General features: G+C 41.2%; 1 protein-coding gene across 1 annotated transcript; it reads right to left on the bottom strand.

Moving 5' to 3' along the window:
- Positions 1 to 12,942: 12,942 nt before the first annotated feature.
- On the bottom strand, positions 12,943 to 18,776 carry scrt1 (scratch family transcriptional repressor 1). The gene is made up of 2 exons (XM_022765687.1): positions 18,662 to 18,776; positions 12,943 to 13,670 (listed from the first exon to the last, which is right to left on the bottom strand). The coding sequence occupies exons 1-2, from the start codon at positions 18,774 to 18,776 to the stop codon at positions 12,943 to 12,945; spliced, it is 843 nt and encodes a 280-aa protein (XP_022621408.1).
- Positions 18,777 to 19,995: the final 1,219 nt, after the last annotated feature.

The following is a 19,995-nucleotide window of genomic DNA, read 5'->3' on the forward strand; positions in this document are numbered from 1 at the left end:
AACAAAACTATTTATTAGTAACCATCACCATATGCGTGTGTTTACTTGTTGATTCAGTTATTTGTGCAAGCGTGGCAATAGGTGAGTCAAAACAGGAAGGGGGCCCACTGTGCTGTGGCACTGATATCTCCTCCCTTTTTTCTGTTTTGTTTTGTTTTGTTTGAGTGGGGGTGAGTGGGGAGCCCTTATTTATTTTTAAATGCTATCATCCATTTTTACTGTGGTGTGCTGCACAATATTGCACTGTGCAGAGTCTCCTGTAAGGTGATGGCGGTGTACTCTACAATAAACAACCAGTAAGCAGTTAAGGAGTCATGTGCTCTGTTTGGAAATAATGTCAGACACACCTCCTTACTTCAGCCCTTTCAGTGGCTAATTGAGATCCCCTTCAATGTCTCTGGTAGAATAGACATTGTTGCTCATCACTGAACATGACTTTGATTTGCCAGTAATCTCGTTCTCTGAAGACATTTTTACATGTTGGAAAAACGTGCAAATAATAAAATGAATGGTGGCAGTTTCAAGGTGCTGGTGTTGTGCACACTGGCTCACTGTCACACTCTTAATGGTTTACTGGGATAACTGAATAGAACAGAGCCATTGTTAATGTTTTTAGTAACAAGTATGAATGTCTGCTGTGAAAAAGACTCTAGCCTGTGTCCAAAGTCACTCCCTATTTACTATTTAGTGCACTTTATTTACCCTTTTTAGAGAGTCTGCATTCTGAGTGTGAATTCTATGAGCTATATAATGTCATATATAGTACATTACTTTCTGCTAACAATCTCATATTGTATAGATGCTAAAAAGGGCATCACTACTTCTGTCAGTGATGACACAAAATGACTATGACGTATAAGTGTCCTACACTTTAATTGTGATATAAAATTACATATAGAGAAATAAAAAATATTATTCATATTTCTCTCACATAGGATCATATATAAGGAGGTTTTTTCCAGCAAAGAACAATATAATTAAGTGACTAAATAAGATATAATGTCCAGTCTGGTTTGATTTATTGTCAATTTGATTCTAACCTGCTGTTTTAGGAAAACATAAGCACAATTTTTAATTTTTTGCCTGTTGAATGGAGTCAGTCATTAGAGAGAGAACAGGCTGCAGTGGCTGCTGCAACTCTAATGCAGTATTGATGCAAGATTAAACAGTTCTCCAGCAGTGTTCACTAAAGTGCTGCTGTAGGACAGATGCAGGGCTGAAGTACTGGGCTGTAGTAGCCTGCTCATTAATTTCATCAAGAAATGCTAACAACAAGGCAAAGACTCCTTCTGTTGTAAAGTTTCTGTTCTCTGAGCTTTGTCAAGGCATTTAAGACATTTTAATAACTTGACTAACAAACATTTTTCCAGTTGAATAAAGTAGAGCCTGCAATTATGTGTGCACAAGTTTTTTTTTTCAACTGAATCTGTGATGGCAGCTACAGTATATTCAGAAAGTATTCAGACCCTTTACTCAGTACTTAGTTGAAGCACCTTTGGGAGCGATTACAGTCTTCAATCTTCTTGGGTATGCACACCTGGATTTGGGGATTTCCTGCAGTTATTCTCTGCAGATCCTCTCAAGCTCTGTCAGGTTGAATGGGGGCCATCAGTGGACGGCCATTTTCAGGTCTCTCCAGAGATGTTTGATTGGGTTCAAGTCTGGGTTCAAGTCTGGGCTCTGCCTGCGCCACTCAAGGACATTCACAGAGTTGTCCTTAAGCAACTCCCGTGTTATTTTGGCTGTGTGCTCAGGGTCATCGCCTTTTTGCAAGGTGAACCTTCAGCCCAGTCTGAGGTCCTGAGCCTCTGGACCAGATTTTCATGAAGCAATTCTCTGTGTTTTGCTCCGTTCAGCTTTCCATAAACCCTGATCAGTCTCCCTGTGCCTGTGCCACCACCATGGGATGTTTCTCCCATCTCCACACAAGATTTCTGGAGCTGAGCCAGAGTGATCAGTGACTTCTCCCGTGATTGCTCAGTTTAGCCTGGTGGCCACTTCTAGGAAGAGTCCTGGTTGTTCCAAACTTCTTCCATTTAAGAATTATGGAGGCCTCTGTGCTCTTGGGAACCTTCAAAGCAGTTTTTGTATCCTTTCCCAGATCTGTGTCTTGACAAAGTCTTGTCTCTGAGCTTTGCAGGCAGTTTCTTTGGACATCATGGCTGGGTTTTTGCTCTGATATGCATCATCAGCTTTGAGACTTTATATAGACAGATGTGTGCCTTTCCAAATCATATTCAGTCATGAATTTACCACAGGTGGAAAAGGGTAAAAAAGTCAGTACTTTCTGAATGCAGTGTATATACTGTAATGCTGCAGATGCTGGATAGGGGATTTCCAGAGAGACACAGAGGTGCATGGTTGTATGGTGTTTTTATCCCGGTTACACAGATAATCACATCAGCACCACAGTAATTCAACAGGCCTGAGCTGAACTCCAGCAACAAGAGTCCCAGTCAACAGTGTCTGTGTGATTCTGTGTGTGTGGGGGTGGATGGATGTGTGCGTGTGTGTATATAAATGTGTGTGTGTGTGTGTGTGTGTGTCAGCGCGCAAGTGGTTGGCGCTATTAAACATTCACCGGCTCACTCAGCTGCTGCTGCTGCTGCTGCTGTTAGGCTCCCAATCTGGGTCAAGTCTCCCTCCTCTCCTCCCTGAGCTACCTCTATCCCTCCATCCTCTCCTCCTCCTCTCGCTCTCTCTCTCTTGCCCACTCACTCTCTGTTTCTCTCTTTCTACTCAACTCCCTATGTGCTCTCACTCTCTGTCTCATTTCCTTTACTCCCCCCCCTTCTCTTTTCCCAAATTCTCTCCCTCCTCTCCTCTCCTCTTTCTTTCTTTCTTTCTCTGTCTGTCTGTCTCTCTCTCTCTCTCTCTCTCTCTCTCTTTCTCTCTCTCTGAGGGAGTATTTGCTTAGCTACAGAGCTCAGAGGCAGCCCCGTGTTCTCATCCGGTGTCCAAGTCAAATAAAGATGCCTATAAATTTTTGAGAGACATGATGAATAATTTCTGTTATTTTCTTGTGTGTGTGTGTGTGTGTGTGTGTGTGTGTGTGTGTGTGTGTGTGTGTGTGTGTGTGTGTGTGTGTGTGTGTGTGTGTGTGTGTGTGTGTGTGTGTGTGTGTGTGTGTGTGTGTGTGTGTGTGTGTGTGTAAGTGTAAGTAATGTAAGTAATGTAATGACCTATAATGGTGGTTTTGGTGACAGCATCACCGTGTTGGTAGTGAAGATGAACATGAAGAGAAGGAGAGGAAATGGGAGGGCATTGATGAAGCTAATGGTGATAATTTAATTTTCCCATGAACACAAAGTTAAAAGAAATTACACATCAAATTATTATTGGAAACACCATATTAGCATCATTATTTTAATCAAACAGAAGCAGCCTCAGAAACTGAGACAAGAGGAGACAAAAGCTGTTTCAATGTGCCATCTGTTTTCAGTGGTTCAGTTAGTGTTGGAATAATCAATGAAAATTCATCTGCTCTGCACATACTTTAGTTTGAATTGAGAACATCAGAGACTATAGATTTTTTTCTTTATAGGTTTCTGTAACTGAATGAAGGAAACTTCACAATAGGCCATGAAATAATAAATAAAACATATAAACGTCTCCTGTCACTGTAAGCGCAGGTACCACTGCTGCTGACACTTCAAATCTGCTGCCTGCAGTGCACCACAGAAGTATCAAATTAGGAGCTACAAATAACACAATTTATGATGTGCGTCTACATGTCTGTGTGTGGACCTTTAGTCCACCATATCCTTTTTTTTTTCTCTTTTATTTTCTCTTTTATCTTGCCTACTGAAGAATGAAATCATTTGATTGACACTATAGGACAAATAATGCGGTCTTGCTTTTTCGATTCCGTCTATTTCCCGGCCCTGCAGCCGGCCTTGGAGGGATTATGTCTTACTGCTAAAACAGTGAATCATCAGCTGTAGGTGAGCTGTATCACCTTTAGGCAAACAGTGATGAACACACATGGTTGCATGTGTGCAGAATACACACACATTTGAACACACACGTGTATATGCAATTAGAGCGTTCATACTTAAACGCATATCTTATCATATTTGGTGTCGCGGTGCCATAACTGGTAACAGACTGAAGAGAAACCAGTAACTCCACAGTACAAGCCACTGTGGCGGCTGTTGTGCATACAGCTTTGACATCTTTTAATTCATTCTTTGGCTGTTAGGTTTCTTTTCTGCAACTATGCAGATTCCTCCTGCAAATATTCTTCTGTAAAAAAAAAAAAATTTCTGTGAATGTTGTTGTTTTCTGACAACAAGTATTACTGGAATAAATGTGTGACTCTACCATCGCAGTATGTTAGCTGTCTGGAAAAAGTAAAAATGTTATCTGTTTGAGACGGTGTGTGTGAGAAAAAGAGAGTGAAAGAACAAAAGAAAGAGAAACAAAGAAAGGAATTAATTGTTCTCCAGTTGCCATCTTGTTATTATTGCAGTCAATATCATGTCTTGTAGTACATGCATATTTGCACATTTCATATTGAGCAAGCAGTCCCAGACAAATGCATTTTTCAGCTTTACATTTCATTAATTACACAATGATAAATGTTAATTGAGAGGCCAATCACTGAGAAATCTGCATGTTTATCTACCAGCTCGACATCTCTCCCCTTCATTCCACACCTGCACCTACCAGAGTTGTGAACAGCACTTGTCTTCAGCCTGTTGATATTTCTCATGACAGCTGCCATTTCTACAAATAGCATGGGATGTGGTGAGAACATTCACAGCCCTGTCCTACACTGCTTCGCTTTCAACATCATCCCCGTCTGGAGTGAGAGTAGAAGATGTGGCTACATTGATACAGATATGGTACCGTTTGTTGTTTGTCAGAAGACAAAGAAAGTTACTTTTTTAATATATGCAGTAGATGCACATACTGTTCATTTATCATAACAAGCTGGTGCAAAACCACCTTCTTCATAATGGTGGGACGAATACAATCAGGGGCCACTTTATTAGGAACACCTATAGAGTCCAATGCAATCCGATATTTCTACTAATATGTTGCCTATATTTTTCAGTTTAATTCAGACATATGTTTTAGCACTGAGGTCATAGCTTGTGATGGCATTGTACTGGACTGTGTTTAATTCAGAGGTGTGTCTTATATTCTCCACCCCTCATGTATGTAAACAGAAAACACTAATCTCAATATAATGTTGTCCAGTACAGCACCAATTTTATTTTTCCCCTTGGTTATAAGAATTTAGATTTTCAACAATGTCAGCAAAACCTGAACATTGTGAGCTTCGTAAAGACTGATGTTAGGACAGGACTGTTGTATTGAATTGCATCAGATTGTACAGGTGTACCTAATAAAGTTGGCACTGAATGTACATGCTGTCTGTGTTACTTTTAAAACTTAGGGTTTGATACAAAAATACAAATGCACGTGTTAATATTTGTTAATTGTTAATTTTAATGTTTAGATGAGGAGGAAGAGCGGTGGTGCTAAAGTGCTGTAAATCTTTCCTCCCTTGTTGTCCATAGTATATACAGTGATAAGTGGGTCTGTTCTTGTTTTCTGTTAACCTTAATTAGCAATGTATCACATTCAAAAGAGTTAGTTTTGGCTTCAGTAAAGACTGATGTTTCAATATGAGAAAATAAAGTGAATGCTATGCACAGTATCAGTACAGTAAATTGAAAACATTATTACAGAAGAATGTTTTGGTTTAATATAAATCAAATTCAAACATGTTCATTATTTAAAGCGTTGTTTAAATTGCTAGGCGCTATTCCAGCACAGCATGGCACGACTTAGCTCATAAAGCACATAATGATGCCTGCTTTAACAGATGACATCACAGAACCCAGAGGAAGCCGGACTTATTAGTGCTCTGCCTAATATAACAGAGGTTGGGTGGAAGGGGAGTGACATGAATGAGAGGAGACACAATGAGAGAGCAGGGAAGGGGAGGAAAGAGAGGGAGAGGATGAGTGATGTGCTCATTAAATTTCTGCTTTCTTAACCTGCAGAACATTTCCCACAGCTGATCACAGACAAATCTGAGGTCATCTTTATTAGCCATGACATCACTACCTCTCATTATTACACCTTTCTCAAGGAAACTTGATGTGACGGGGGACAGCCAGCTTAGCCATGGTTAAATTGCAGAGTTTTTCTTTCTTTAACTCAGGAGGATTTACAAATCCTCACTTTCATCATAAAGACACTTACACTGTGTTTATTTGGGTCTCAGTTACACTTCACTATAATCCTCTGCTGCTTCACTGATCTTTTAACTCCTTATGAGCTGCCCCTCACTCTTCTTCAGATCATCATCTGGATCTTTTCTGGTAAATTTGCAAACAACTCTCAAAAACTAAAGGCTGTCCAGGCTTTCTCCCGTCAGAAAATTACACCTTATTACACCTTACCAGAGATTTAAAATCACAGTGTTACACTTGCTTTCACAGAGTATAGAGACATCATTTTACTTTTTTTTACATGAGTTTTCCCTTTTGAAGTTTTATCACTTGAATTCATGTCTATTCCTCTCATTACAGTAAGTATCAACAAGTGCTAGCTAGTGATTAAGTAAAATGCTAATAATGAAGCGTGAGTTCGATATGATATGAGAGGAGGAGGTGAGAGTGAAAGTGCAGGAAGGGGCAGGTTTCTGTGGGACTATCAAAGCTGATCAAAATTCAAGTCAGCACGAGGTTAACTAAAGAGGCTAATGTCACACTTGTGGACACTTAAATTTTAACTGTTGAACTATTTCAACAATTAGACCTGTTAACTATTGGAAAGCAACCTTTGCTGTTTTTATTTTATTTTGCACCCTCAGCATTCCCTCGCTCCCTATTATGAGTAGTCATTCATACACACACACACACACACACACACACACACACACACAGTGTTAATTTGACTTGCCAGGAAGGAAATAGTGTGATTCGCTTGAGTAGGTCCCTGGACATGAATCTAAAGACAGCAGGGAGCGTGCAGAGCAATCAAGTGATAAAGCTTATTATCTGAGAGGAGCTATATTCTAAGACTTATTATCTACCAGGAGTTAAATGACTTTCAGGTCCTCAAAGGCCTGATGGCCTGGTTTGACTTGGCAGGAGAGAGAAAGAAGAGGTGGTTGGAGGAAAAAGGGGTGGATGAGAGAACGCAGAGAGAAGGAAGAGAGACGGGAGGAGATGGAGACAGAGGGAAGATGAGAAGAGAGGGGAGATAGGAGGACAGAGGAGAGGAGAGGAGAGAACATCTGGTGAGGACAGGGAGAGAGAACCTCCTCTCCCTGTTTTCTCACATCTGGTGAAAAGAATATGAAAAGAATATGAAAGAGAGAAGAGAAAGGTGATGAGAAGAGGAAGACAGGAGGGAGGGAGGGGAAGGTGATTCATAGGCGTGGGCAGTCACTTTTCTGTCTTTTTGCAACTGCTGTGAAACCAATTTTCTGGTTAAGGTTTGCGAGATACACTGTACTTCATAAAACTGCAGAATGCTGCATTGTGTCTTTGTTGAGGCAGTTCAGATAGTTTACTACTATAGATACTGTAGATAGTTTATTGCCTTGGATCCCACAAGTGTTGGCATAGCAACAATAGATTTGGACTGTCTTACTTGGAGCTAACAGCGAGAATCATCTAATACACCGCTAATACACCATATGAACGACAGCACTAAACGTTGGCATGGTGACGACGAAATAAAAAGAGAGGAAAAGAAAAGAGGCAACATTAGTTACAGGTTGTGTGCTTTTCCAGAAATGTAAGTGATTGTTGTAAGCCTTCTACCATGAGGCTCTCCAAAGTGCCATTCACACCAAAAGTTGTCACTTTGAGGTGAGATCCAGTTGAAACGGTGCCTAATCAGGTCACCTTTAATTCAAAGTCACTGCAAGATAAACATTAGTTGGTCAGTTTCCCACATTTTCTGCAATGTAAGAGGAAGCCCACACAGCCACAGCCCCATAGAGCACCTGTAGCACTGGATCACAACAACAATGTGACCCTCAGCCACTACACAGAAACATCATCAGGTCCTTCTCTTTTTCTGTCATCATTGATGTCTTGAGGAAAAATTTAAGTTTGAATTTCACTCTGTCATTCCAGCTCTCCATCAGTTTTTGTCAATTTCCATCTTCCTGCAAGAGGAGTATTAAATTATATCTCTGCAGCTCTTCACACTTAGAGAGAGGAAACCCTTAAAAATTGAGTTTCTAATCCTAAAATCTAGTGAACACGCAGGATTTGTGCCTCCACACATGAAAGTAATGAAGAACAAAATTTCCATTTCCAATTTCTTTTCCGTGTTATCTCATTCTTTGGCTCTGTCCATCACTTTGTTTTCAGTGAGAATGCGACTGTCTTATTATCCATTATTAGACAGCAATGATGGTGTAGGACCTCGATTTTTATCTTTGTAATTGTAAGAATTGCTTAATAACTTCATATTAAAGAAACAAATTTGATTAAAATATGAGAGAAAATCCTAAAATAGGACCGAAGAACATTATGGTGGTGAATTGAACCCTCTCGTTTGTTTCATGTTAATGGTAGTCATAATGTTATATTCACAATTTAAGGCAAAATCGGCCACTGTCTCACACATATGAGCATGTGACCTGTTGTTAGCTGCTAACTGTTGCCTAGGTAATTGCTACTGGCTTGAATGTGACGTTTTAAGGCCCTAAAACCTACTTTCTAAAGCCTCTTAACTGTAAATGTACACCTGCCTGTTCTGTTCTTATTGGTTTAATATGGGTACTTCTGACCACTAGTCAGGATTTGGAAAATTTGGATCAAAATTTGATGACAGCTGGTGACTTTTCTTATGTTACTGGCACACTGTCAACTAAACTTAAAGATACTTTTTCTGAACACTAACTTTAATTATTCCATAATTAAGTTTACAGAGAAATACAGCAGATATGAAGTTTTCAGGGCTACTTAAGCTACTTAACACTTCTAAAAGTCCAAATATGGAATTAACAAACTGCTGTATTTAGCCATCCAGGCAGCCCATTACTGGTAGATAGCTTCCAGCCTAAAGAGTGCTAATGAGCGTGCTGTGCACCAGTGTTAACCCAGTCCCTCTTTAAACATACAGTATTGACAAAGCTAATGCAAAGTGTGGACTGTTGAGTCCAGAGTGAGTGCTACTCTCTGTAAAGCACTCTTCTGACTTTAAGGTAAACTTACTTTATTTGCATGAATTAAGTTAAAAGCTGCTTAAACAGTGGAGAAATTATATGGACAAAAGGGTTTAAATGGGATGAAAAACAGGCATTACTCACTACTCAACCACAACTTAGCAGCCATGCTAGTTCGTGTGTGTTTATCATGATAGACAGAAGACAAGACACAAAACTACAACAAACTTCCTCAGTTCGTTAAGATTATTCTTTATTATGAAGTGCCACAAAATGCTTTGTGTTCATTGTGCTTACATTGTCTGAATACTGGCTCAAAAAAAACCCCAGGAGATTGTCTCTCTGCAACAGAGATCCAAACCTCCTGAGATAAGGTCTGTCAGATAATCGCTATACAGCAGTAAAAATGTATCAATCCAAAGGATTCTTTACAAACCCTCTTGCAATAAATGATTATTTAGGTTATCATCATTCTTTAACTTGGAAATACAAAAAAAGAAGAGAGGTCAAGCTAGTACAAGGTTTTTAATTCTTCTCTACCTGAATTCTAGTTAGTTTCATTGTGCTACTTTCTTTAAGGTGGAAATGACTAGAATGGAAGTGCTTAGAGAGATCAGATCTGGAGCTCACCCAGAGACAGACATTCAGACAAACAGATGCACAAACTCAGCTTTTCTGCCTTAAAACCAGTCACCGGCAATACATCAACTACTTAATCCAAATACCTTTAAGACATTTAGACTGCAGTGCAAAGATGCAAAGACTTTTAATACACAATGAAACAATCTGTGACATGTAAACCAACACCTGGAGACGTCGCAGTCAGAGATACTGTAAGCGGTATGTTTTGTACCCGTCACATTGTTATCAGTCGCTACAGTAGCAATGGTGTTTATACTGTTTTCTTTTTCAGACAAAAGTGAGGAATAATATTTTAGAATCAGTTGTTAGAATAATGGCATATTGTTATTTCCGTCTCTATCTCTGTTTTGATTATTGTGGCCAAGGCTTAAAAATCACAGATAAAAAGACAAAAACAAAAATGTAAGCCCTAACAAGTTGGAACTCTGTGACTAATCGTCTGATACAATTCAAGTAATTGCAGCTCAAATCTAGTTCACACATCAGGGAGAGAGATAAGACCTGCAGTTTGCTGACTCACATACTGATTGCTCCAGTCACAACAAAAACTCCTTCCTTATTACTGACTTGTGAGCTAAATTTTTCAAAAAAGGTTCTTTGTAAAAGACGTTAAAGATTGCATCATCTTATTATGCAAGGAAACACTTATCACAAAATTGTAGTTTTTTTTTTTTTTTTTTTTACTTCAGGACACTGTCAGATGTGGTCGCCTTTTGCTGTTGTGCACAGGTCCTATAGCTTTATCTCTCAGATGTAAATGACGTTACTACTGTTTGTCTCTATAACCCTAAATGATGTTGGGTATCAGTCAACCCCAGCTGTGACAAAGTGATGTCATGCATGAGGAAGCACTGCAGTTATCAAAACTTTGTCAGAGATCTACATCTGAATATTAAACCCATTTTCTTTTCAGTTGTTAAAAGCTTGACCGTAGACACAGATTGTGTCACCTCCAAGAGCTTGTCGGCAGGCACTGTGTTCTTGATGCAAGGTTACAATGTGGACAAACAGTATGGCATATGAACATAAACAAACGCTTAATTTTTTGTGCAGATCTGTGTGTCCTCAGTCTGTCTCTCAGGAAGCTCCATGAATCTGTAGAAAAGGTTTCTGAGCTGCAGAGAACTGGGTTCAGCAACACTGGTATTGGCCAGCTAGATCAAATGTTAAACGATCTATGCGTCCGGGATGATTAGAGTTAGCCTGTCTGTAGGTATATCACTCATAGAGTTAGCCTATGGTCGGCCCGGTGGGGATGAAAGGGGCCTACTGCAGAATAATCAGGACTCTTGTCGTGTGCATCTACAGTATGGGACTGTAACAGTTAAGCTGCAATCAGACCATCCATCTTAAGTGCATGCTTTTTTCTGTGGTTTAAGAATGCACGCTGTAGGGTTTGGAAGTGCACTGGAAGGGTAGCTGAATAATGCATTGCATTTAAAGTTGACCTCGTCCAACTTCAACAATGCACCAAACTCTGAATTGGTATTCTATTGAAAGTATACTGAGATTTTGCTAAATACTATGTAAGCTACCTATCATTTTGGGTCCGTGCACATTTCAGTGCATAATTCTCCAGTTTGATTGCTATATTAACTTAATTTTAGTTTTTGTTTGTATCAAGAGAAATATATGATGTCCCTTAGCCTTATTAAAAGGTTCTCAAAGACCTGTTGTTACATTATTTGGCTGCAGGACAGGAGGGATGTTTTCCAACATTCGAATGCTATTTTAACATCCCAAAACTTAAAAAATAACCACTGCACTGTCATGAATGGTCAATGATCCAATCTGAGTAAAATGTTGAGAGGCCTCTCCTGCTTATTGTTAGCAGGCTTATTTCATGCTGGAGTTAGCCTCAAGCAGGTCTGTCGGGGTTATAGTTATCCTACAATAGGCCTCACACCCAGCAGGCAGCTGATCCCAGCCTCTCTAGCCTACATCCTACATTAGTTCTACTCACTAAGAGGCAGGCAGTGCATAACAAGAGAGGAAAGACAGGACTTTTCTTTTTGATACTCTAACACTACATTGGCATGTTCCCTGATGTCTGTAATATTAGTATTTTTCTGTTTATGACTATAGGTGAAGTAAAACATACCTGATTTTTAAACTGCTATACAGTAGTAGGTAATACTTCATAACTTCATCATAAAATACCATGCATTAGGTGATTATTGCTTTTAAAGAGTCCTACGGAGGCTCCAAGAGAAAAAATATTGCCCTCAGGTTCTATCTATTGGATTTTGGCAAAAATCATAAGCTTTTTATGATGTTGGCATAGATTTCATTTTTTTTTTTTTTTTTTTTTTTTTTTTTTTTTTGCATGCAATAACGTTAATAAGAAAAAGGTAAACAACATAATAGGAAAAAATAGTACTCAAAAAAGTGACATATGCTTTGGCCTGTAGTGATAAAAAGAGGTTGGCAAATATCCTACATACATACACAGAAATTAAAGTGCAACAAATAAATAATGGTATCACTTCATTGTTATCAAATCAAGTATAAACTTACAATAAATTAAAAAAGAAAAAAAATGCTGAAATAAGTAAATAAATAAATAAGTAAATAAATAAATAAATAAATAGTATTTTTACCTCAGTAGTGGAGAGAATATGGTCACTTGGTGCAGCAGAACATTATTATTATCATTATTATTACTATTATTCCCCAAAAAAACAAAATCTGAAGGAAAAACTTTCACTGCATTTTAGTGCAGGGAGGAACCCAGTGGCTATAGGCTTACTATTGTCTTTGTCGTCATCCTCATCATCATCTGTGTCCCAAAATATATGGTGTCATATTGTATCTAGATGCCAGAATGAAGCCGAGTTAGTTTTATTGTCTCTATCCAGGACAACCAGAGGAAGAGGAGGTGAGGAGTTTTTTGAGGAAGTGCATGCGTAGATCAGTTAAATCCTTAAGTGGGCAAATCTCAAGGAGAAAAATTGTGCTATCTTCATCATCTTCATCATCATGAATAGGCTCCAATGGAAAGCAAGGTGGGGGGAGGAGTGAGAGAGGGGGAGGAGGGAAAGCAAGGTCATATTGTGACCAAAAAATAGATTGTTTGTGCCTGCAGTTCATTCTGTAAGGATAATGGTAATTTATGTCTGCAGTTTTGTCTGTTGTTTTATCTATGCAGGGGGTCATGCATCTAGGGGGCCAAGAGGAGAGAAGGGGCCTTTGAAGCAGGCAGACTCATAGTGCTTGTTCAGGTAACTCTTCAGCGCGAAGGTCTTGTTGCAGCGTTTACATTTGAAGTGCTTGAAGGCCGAGTGGGTCTGCATGTGAGCGCGCAGGTTTGAGCGGTCTGCGAAGGCCTTCCCGCAGTGGGCACACCCAAAAGGCTTCTCGCCTGTGTGGGAGCGCATGTGACCCTGTAAAAGCCAAGGTCGACTGAACGCTTTCCCACACACATCACACTTGTGCTTGAGGTCGTGAGTGAGCAGGTGCATGGCCATGGCAGGCATGGACACGTACACCTTTCCGCAGGTTGGACATTTCTTTGCCAGCTTGCTGTCCAGCGAGCGGTGTGTCTGTTTGTGCCGGCTCAGGTTGGAAGACGTGGCGTAAGTTTTGCCGCACTCGTTGCAGGTGTGCCTCTGAATGGTCCTGGGGCTGCCGAGGGCTTTCCTCCTCGAACGGCCATCGGTGATGAAGAAGGCATCCACTGTGTAACCCTCACTCACTGCAGCATCTCCATTGATGTAGCCGTCAGTGATTTCTGAGCCAGGGCTGTCAGGAGACTCAGAGTCAGGGGCCCCGTAGTCACTGTGGATACCATCATAGAGCGGGTCAGGAGAGGGCACCTTGATCCCACTGTCACTCTCACCATCGTACACAACAGGGCTGATGTAGTCACTGATGTAACCAGCTGATATAGAAAAAAGAAAACAGTATTAGGTTAAAGGACAGTGTGGTGGAAGTTATAATAAAAAAGGGAATTAGAGATACAGTATACAAAATCAGACAAATGGTAATTGTCCCTGCAGCAGCCACAACATGGTTTGATAGGTAGTAAAGAATGCAACTTTCATATTAAAAAAAATCTCAAGAGGCACAGAGAAGCACAGGCGCAAACATTTTCACCCACCACGCCAGAGACCGTTCATAGCAAAAGCAATGCACATGATGCACATGCAGAAGAAGTGTGTATCTATCTGACAACAGGGGAAACATTTGGATTGACACCATTAGACTGGCGTAGCCAGATGAACAGGAAGAACAGAGTGAAATCAGATAGTCCCCCTTCCTCAGCTGTATCTTTCCTCACAGAGACAATAGTGACTGAGATACAGTGTACTGACCAGCATTACACAGTCTGAATTTGTGGAATTAAATAAGTGCTTCTTCCAACTATATTAGTAAACAACTATATTAGTGAGCATCACACTATTAGTGACATACAGCCGGCATATAAAGCTGTGTGGTGTTTTTTCTGCCTCTGCATCCCACTTGAGTGCATTTATCATAATACAGACACAGAGACATAAGTATTCCAGACAGGTGGTTCATTCAAGCAGTAACTTGTTTCTAACATGTTGTTGTATGTAACGCGTTAGATCAGTATGTTGTATGTAGAAACACCATTAAGCTGTTCACTGAGTGCTACGGATGGACACAAATGCTGACATGACAGGCGGTGCTACAATGTATGTGTTGAGAAGCCAGATGCTGTATTTCCTTGAAGCTGAAAGAGCAGAAAACCAAATATGGCAACACAGTAGGTGAAACAGAAGGTTCCAGTAAGATCTGATCCTCGGTCAGCTATTTTACATGTAATTCCAGGACATCTAAACCACAACATTATCTATGGTTATATGCAGTATTTTTTTTTAATAAAATCATTTTGTTCCTCCTCTCACTCTAAATGCACTGAAAAAAATGGCATCTTTCAGTTGTAAAAGTACACAGGATATAGTGGTAGTTGCACTCCCTCAAGTACGTATCTGCCCCATAGTGATACTGCAGCAACTATAGCCACGGCCAAGTCCCATTCCGTGAGTTTGCCCCGCACAAGTGATAAGGGAAGGTTGTCATCTCACCATCAGTACTGCAGCAGCAACTACTACTTTAAACTGCAAACATACAGTATGTGAAAGACTGAATTGGCGTATTGTAGGACAGAATGTATGTTTATCTCCTGCACACCTGTTGCCCGTGTGAAAAGAGCCTGCAGTGTTAGTCCAGAGATAATTCAGCAATATAATTCCCCTCAGCCCTCAAAGGTTGCAGTTAAAACAGTTCCTCTGTGGAAGATAAATGCGTACCGGCTGACCCTGAACTTGAGAAAGCTGATTTAGCGTGTGAAAATGAGCATCAGCACCACGGACAGATCCAGTGCAGTGCAGGTCAATGGACAGTAACAGCAAGGCTGCTGTACAGGCTCAGTGTGTGCAGTCAACACTTTAGAGGTTTCTTACAGATCAGGGGGTTGGAGACTTGCACTGCAAGCCTTATGAGAAAACACAGATATCGAAACTCATTCTAAAGCAGTATAGATAAACTGTATATGAGCAGGTTGGATGATGCTACTACCTTTTGATACATGCATAGCTGACAAAATGCCAGTTATTTACAATTTAATGTGTATTTTTCATGTGAATGTGTCTACATAACAGGCTAAATACAGAAATGAATAATTACATAAAGTACAGTAATGTACTTACAGTACATACATACATTCTGACGAGCTTATGTGCAAGCACACACATTATAAGATACCTTTAGATCCAGCTGACAGACAGACAGTCTAAATACATTGTTTCTTAGTGTGGATGTACACATGTTGTTTTCTGCTCATTTACTACGTTCATAGGGACAAAGATGCAATCGGTCACACAGGCATTTTTGCTAAACACACATTTATAAACACACTGGGTAGTTTTTGTGGCAATCTATCCATAGTGTGACAACATAGGTTTGATTTGGTGATTTGAAGGAACACAAATGATTGGTTAAAAGCTTAAATACAGACTTAACTGCTCCTGAACACAGGTATCTATAAACACAACCTGTGATGCAGTACATATTAATAGTAACAAAGGCTACTTTTTTATACTTCAAATACAACTAATAAATACCCAGTGCCTACCCATTATTTACCTTAAGAAGTTACATCTCCATTGAGCCAACCCAAAAGCAACATAACAAAACAAAACATAAAAAAAGAAAGTAAGAGGATGTAAGGTCTACAAATCAAGATTATTTCTATTATGGCTATTTTTAAGTCGGCCCACTAAATGTCAGCTTCATATCAATAAGATGAAAACTTGTTGTGATCAATTGGATGTGGCATATTTTTGCAACATATTTGTCATATTAGAAGTTTTCAAGAAGACAGGTGTGATTTACTGCATGCATCGCCATCATATGCTGCAAACAGCCTGATCCTGCATCCTTTGAAATGCCTGGTATTATTATTCATCCATCCAGTCTCTCTGGGGATTTCTGAGTAAGCCGCAGACGCAACAAGCCCCATGTGACACCGCATATCTGTCTACATATGATAGGCCTAACAGCTCCTGCTAGCACATCTGCCATGGCGTCCCGTCTGAAAACACAGTCCCATTACACACAGCACAGGGAACACGAGTGGAACATGAATTATTCTAAAAGCCGGTTCGTTCAAGCAGAAAGTTGTTCCTAACATGGTGCGCTTTTGTGGTAAGAGCCAGTATTGTACTGTCTGTAGAAGCCGCATTAAGCTGTTTCCATCATATGTTAGGGATGGAGACAAAAGGTGGCCGGTGCAGGCAGCGTTGCATGGTGCTGCTGAGGCGGCAGATCGCGTGTCAAGCCGAGCAGGGCTTGTTAACCTCGACATTATGAATACACCACTGACAGCTTTTTGCTTTATGAGCAGAGAAGTACAGAGAGAGTGCACGGGATACACATGTTGATGTGCATCAACGTGTCAGTGACATTGAGGTGGAAGCAGAGCAGTGGCTTCATTTACATGACAAGGACATCTCTGGTTTTTGGTGTGGGCTAAGATGTGACGCACACAGTTGCAGGGTGTGGGGAAGTTCACAGCTTCAGAGGAGCAGAGGGCAGCACCAAACAATGAATAACACTGTCGCTTCAGGATAACTGCAATGGGACCTGCCCCGCTACGCCTAAAGACTAAATCTAGTGAAATATTATTCATTTTCAACGCTTACACCAAGACAAGACAATAAGATCCAGATCAAGACAATCAATCCCCTTGGATAGAAACTGTTACTCAGATTAAGAATCTGTTAACTTACTGTACATTCAACAGTTCATCAGTGGCCGTAAAGTCAGATAAGAATGGTCAGGCAGGTCAATTCTGTTCCTCTTTTGTATCTTAGTGATAATCATCAAAGTGTAGGCTTGTGGCTGCTGTTGTTAGCACACAGGGAGTTATACGTTTATTAAAAATCTCCTGTCTAGGTGAAGAATTGTCGTGCAAAAATCTGCTAACACTGCAGAAACACAGGACAGGCACACCTGGACACAGAGCACAGTCAAACCCCTCATGCAGAATGTGGGATAGGAGCCTGTGATGGGGGTTATTCTGTGTGCAACCAAGAAGAGCAAATCGGGAAAACACCTGTCCAATGGTGGTGACGTTTTTCATCACCGCGTTGCAGCATGAAAAATAACTAAACCGCTGCTTATTTGTGTTGCACCTGCGGGTGGACGATTTTGTCAGTGGTATGTTTAAACGATACATGAACTATTGTCCAATGTTTTATGAAATCAATGTCTGTATAAGACACCCACAGCCAGTCTATGGGATAGTGTGAGTGTCGGTTTCATGCATCATCAAAAACATCATTAGCATCACACTGACCTTGCAGACACTTGTCCACATGAGACCAGGTTTGTGAATTAATGAACATTTAGACATTGGCTGAGCTTTGCCCTGTGAAATTCCACAAAACCAAGTGAAAATGGACCAGATATTAATAACCTCTATCCAGTCTTTATCTCTTTTAACCTTACTTAGCCGGCGGGGGGGGGTGGGGGGGGTCCCTGCTGACGATGAGCCCAAATCAATGAAACATGGGACGCGCTGGATTTAGTTGATTTCTCAAGTGACCTTTCCGCTTCGGTGGCAGCTCAACTCTTACAACCGACCGACCGCTTAAAAGCAAGCCTGCTTTAGCTGTTATACTCTCAGTAAATAAAGTGCTAGATTATGTGGTGTGGTAACACTCACTGAGCAGGCAGTATTGGTTATTGAGATTGTCAGTCCTTCAGTCTTTTACCGTGTCCCTCTCATCCTGCGCTCCCCTGTGCTCTGAAGTGCACGTGTAGCTCTTACAGTCGACACTAATAATCCTTTGAAGTCATGAAGAATTGCTTATTTTGCAATGCACTGCTTAGTGCGTGGCTTTGAAGCTTTTATTACCCACGAGAAAGGGCATAACTATGTGATAACTCTCTGCTGTCAATTATAGGCTACTTATCTGCCTTGAGTACACCCACATCAGCCTACAGGTAGCACACAACCCTTAAATGCTACAGATTAATTACAGAAATATTACAGGGTATTCATAAGAACAGGTGATGCCATAGGAGATAAATGCACACATGAAAGAGGCTACGCTCATTATAAACACTGAGTGCTATTGACACAGTAAGAGTTATCCTTTATTAAGAGTTGCATGTCTGCACCGATGTGGCAGCCCCTGAATGGGGTCGATCTTAAAGAAGAGTCACAGTGAGGGAATCCTTCCTTGACACAACAGGTAAATCCACCTCATGATCACACACATACAGCCTTATTTAGGAAACAGCATCGTTATACTCCCTGCCTGTCCTCCTCCTCCTCTTAGAGACCGACTTGTGTTTGAGACACCTGTTAGTGCTCGTTGTGTAGGCAGCCTGACCTACCTTTGTCATGGAGCCGCAGGCTTAGGTCTGTCCTGTGCCGGTAGGCGTTCTCCAGATCCGCTCCGGTGGAGAAATCATCCAGTTTCACCTTTTTCACCAGGAAAGACCTTGGCATGGTGGTGCGACACCGACTCACACTCTCACAAACACAACGACACACACTCACAGAAACAGCCGATCGCCGACGGCCTGGCCAGCGTGGTGATTCGCCCGTTACACACCAACAAGACAGGCGAACCAGAGAAAGATTGTCCTCAGATTCAGAGGAAGCGAGAGCCGTGGACTGATCCTGTGAAAGACTTCTCCGTTCCACCGCCGCTTATTTATAATTTCTTCTCTGTTTGAGTCTCTGACCGTCTTCCGTCTCCCTGCTTAGGTCCTCGTGCACAGAAGAAGAGAAATGCAACTTCAGCACCGGACAGCTCCCTCCGGGGGGTGCCTCGCGCTCTCAGAGCTCGCGGGCAGGCGGCAGACCGGGGGACAGAGGCTCGTGAGCAGTCAAAAAAGAAAAGAAAAAAAAACAAAAAAAACAAAATAAGAGGCGGTGGAAGGTACCCTGCAGCGTGTGCGGTGGCTCTCGGGCCTCTTTAAAGAAGAGGAAGAAGAGATGGAGGAGGAAGAGGAGGAGGAGGAGGAGGAGGAGGGAGGGATGCGAAGAAAATAAGAGAGGGTGAAAAAAATGGAAGGACGATTTTGGAAGCTTTTCAAAATAAATGTCGGACACCTTGTCCTTCCCTCTTTGCCGCAGAAATAGTCCTTAATTCCGGTTAACAGCGACTACTCAGGTCGGTAAAAAATCACAATAAGACTCCCTGCGGCCGAATGGATCAACAGCATCCCCTCTTTCTCTTTCTGTATCCCTCTCTCTTCTCTCTCTCTTCCCCTCGGTCTCTCTCTTTCTGCAGCTTCCGCGAGGTGTTCTGTGTGCCGTCTCGCGATCAGCTGTTGGCATTTATACGGCGCAGAGAGTGAGAGAGAGAGAGAGAGAGGGAGAGAGAGAGGGAGAGAGGATGGAGGGATGGATAGACACACGAGTAGAGGGAGTGCTTAATTTAATCCATCCCACATCCCCGGGGAGCAGCGACTGGTCCGGATGATTTATTGAAGCTGTTATCACCCCCCTCTTTCTCTTTTTCTCTGTCTTTCATTCTCCTTCTCCCTCCTTCCTCCCTTTCTCTTCATATTTTGAGCGTGTGTGTGTGTGTGTGTGTGTGTGTGTGTGTGTGTGTGTGTGTGTGTGTGTGTGTGTGTGTGTTAGTTTCTCTGTGTGTGAGGCGAGGCGCCATGTTTTGGGGAGATAAGAATGGAAATTATTGTTATGTTTTTTTTTAAGT

The sequence above is a fragment of the Seriola dumerili genome, unplaced genomic scaffold, assembly GCF_002260705.1.
Source record: "Seriola dumerili isolate Sdu_G_001 unplaced genomic scaffold, Sdu_1.0 BDQW01000723.1, whole genome shotgun sequence".
NCBI classification, from domain to species: Eukaryota; Metazoa; Chordata; class Actinopteri; order Carangiformes; family Carangidae; genus Seriola; species Seriola dumerili.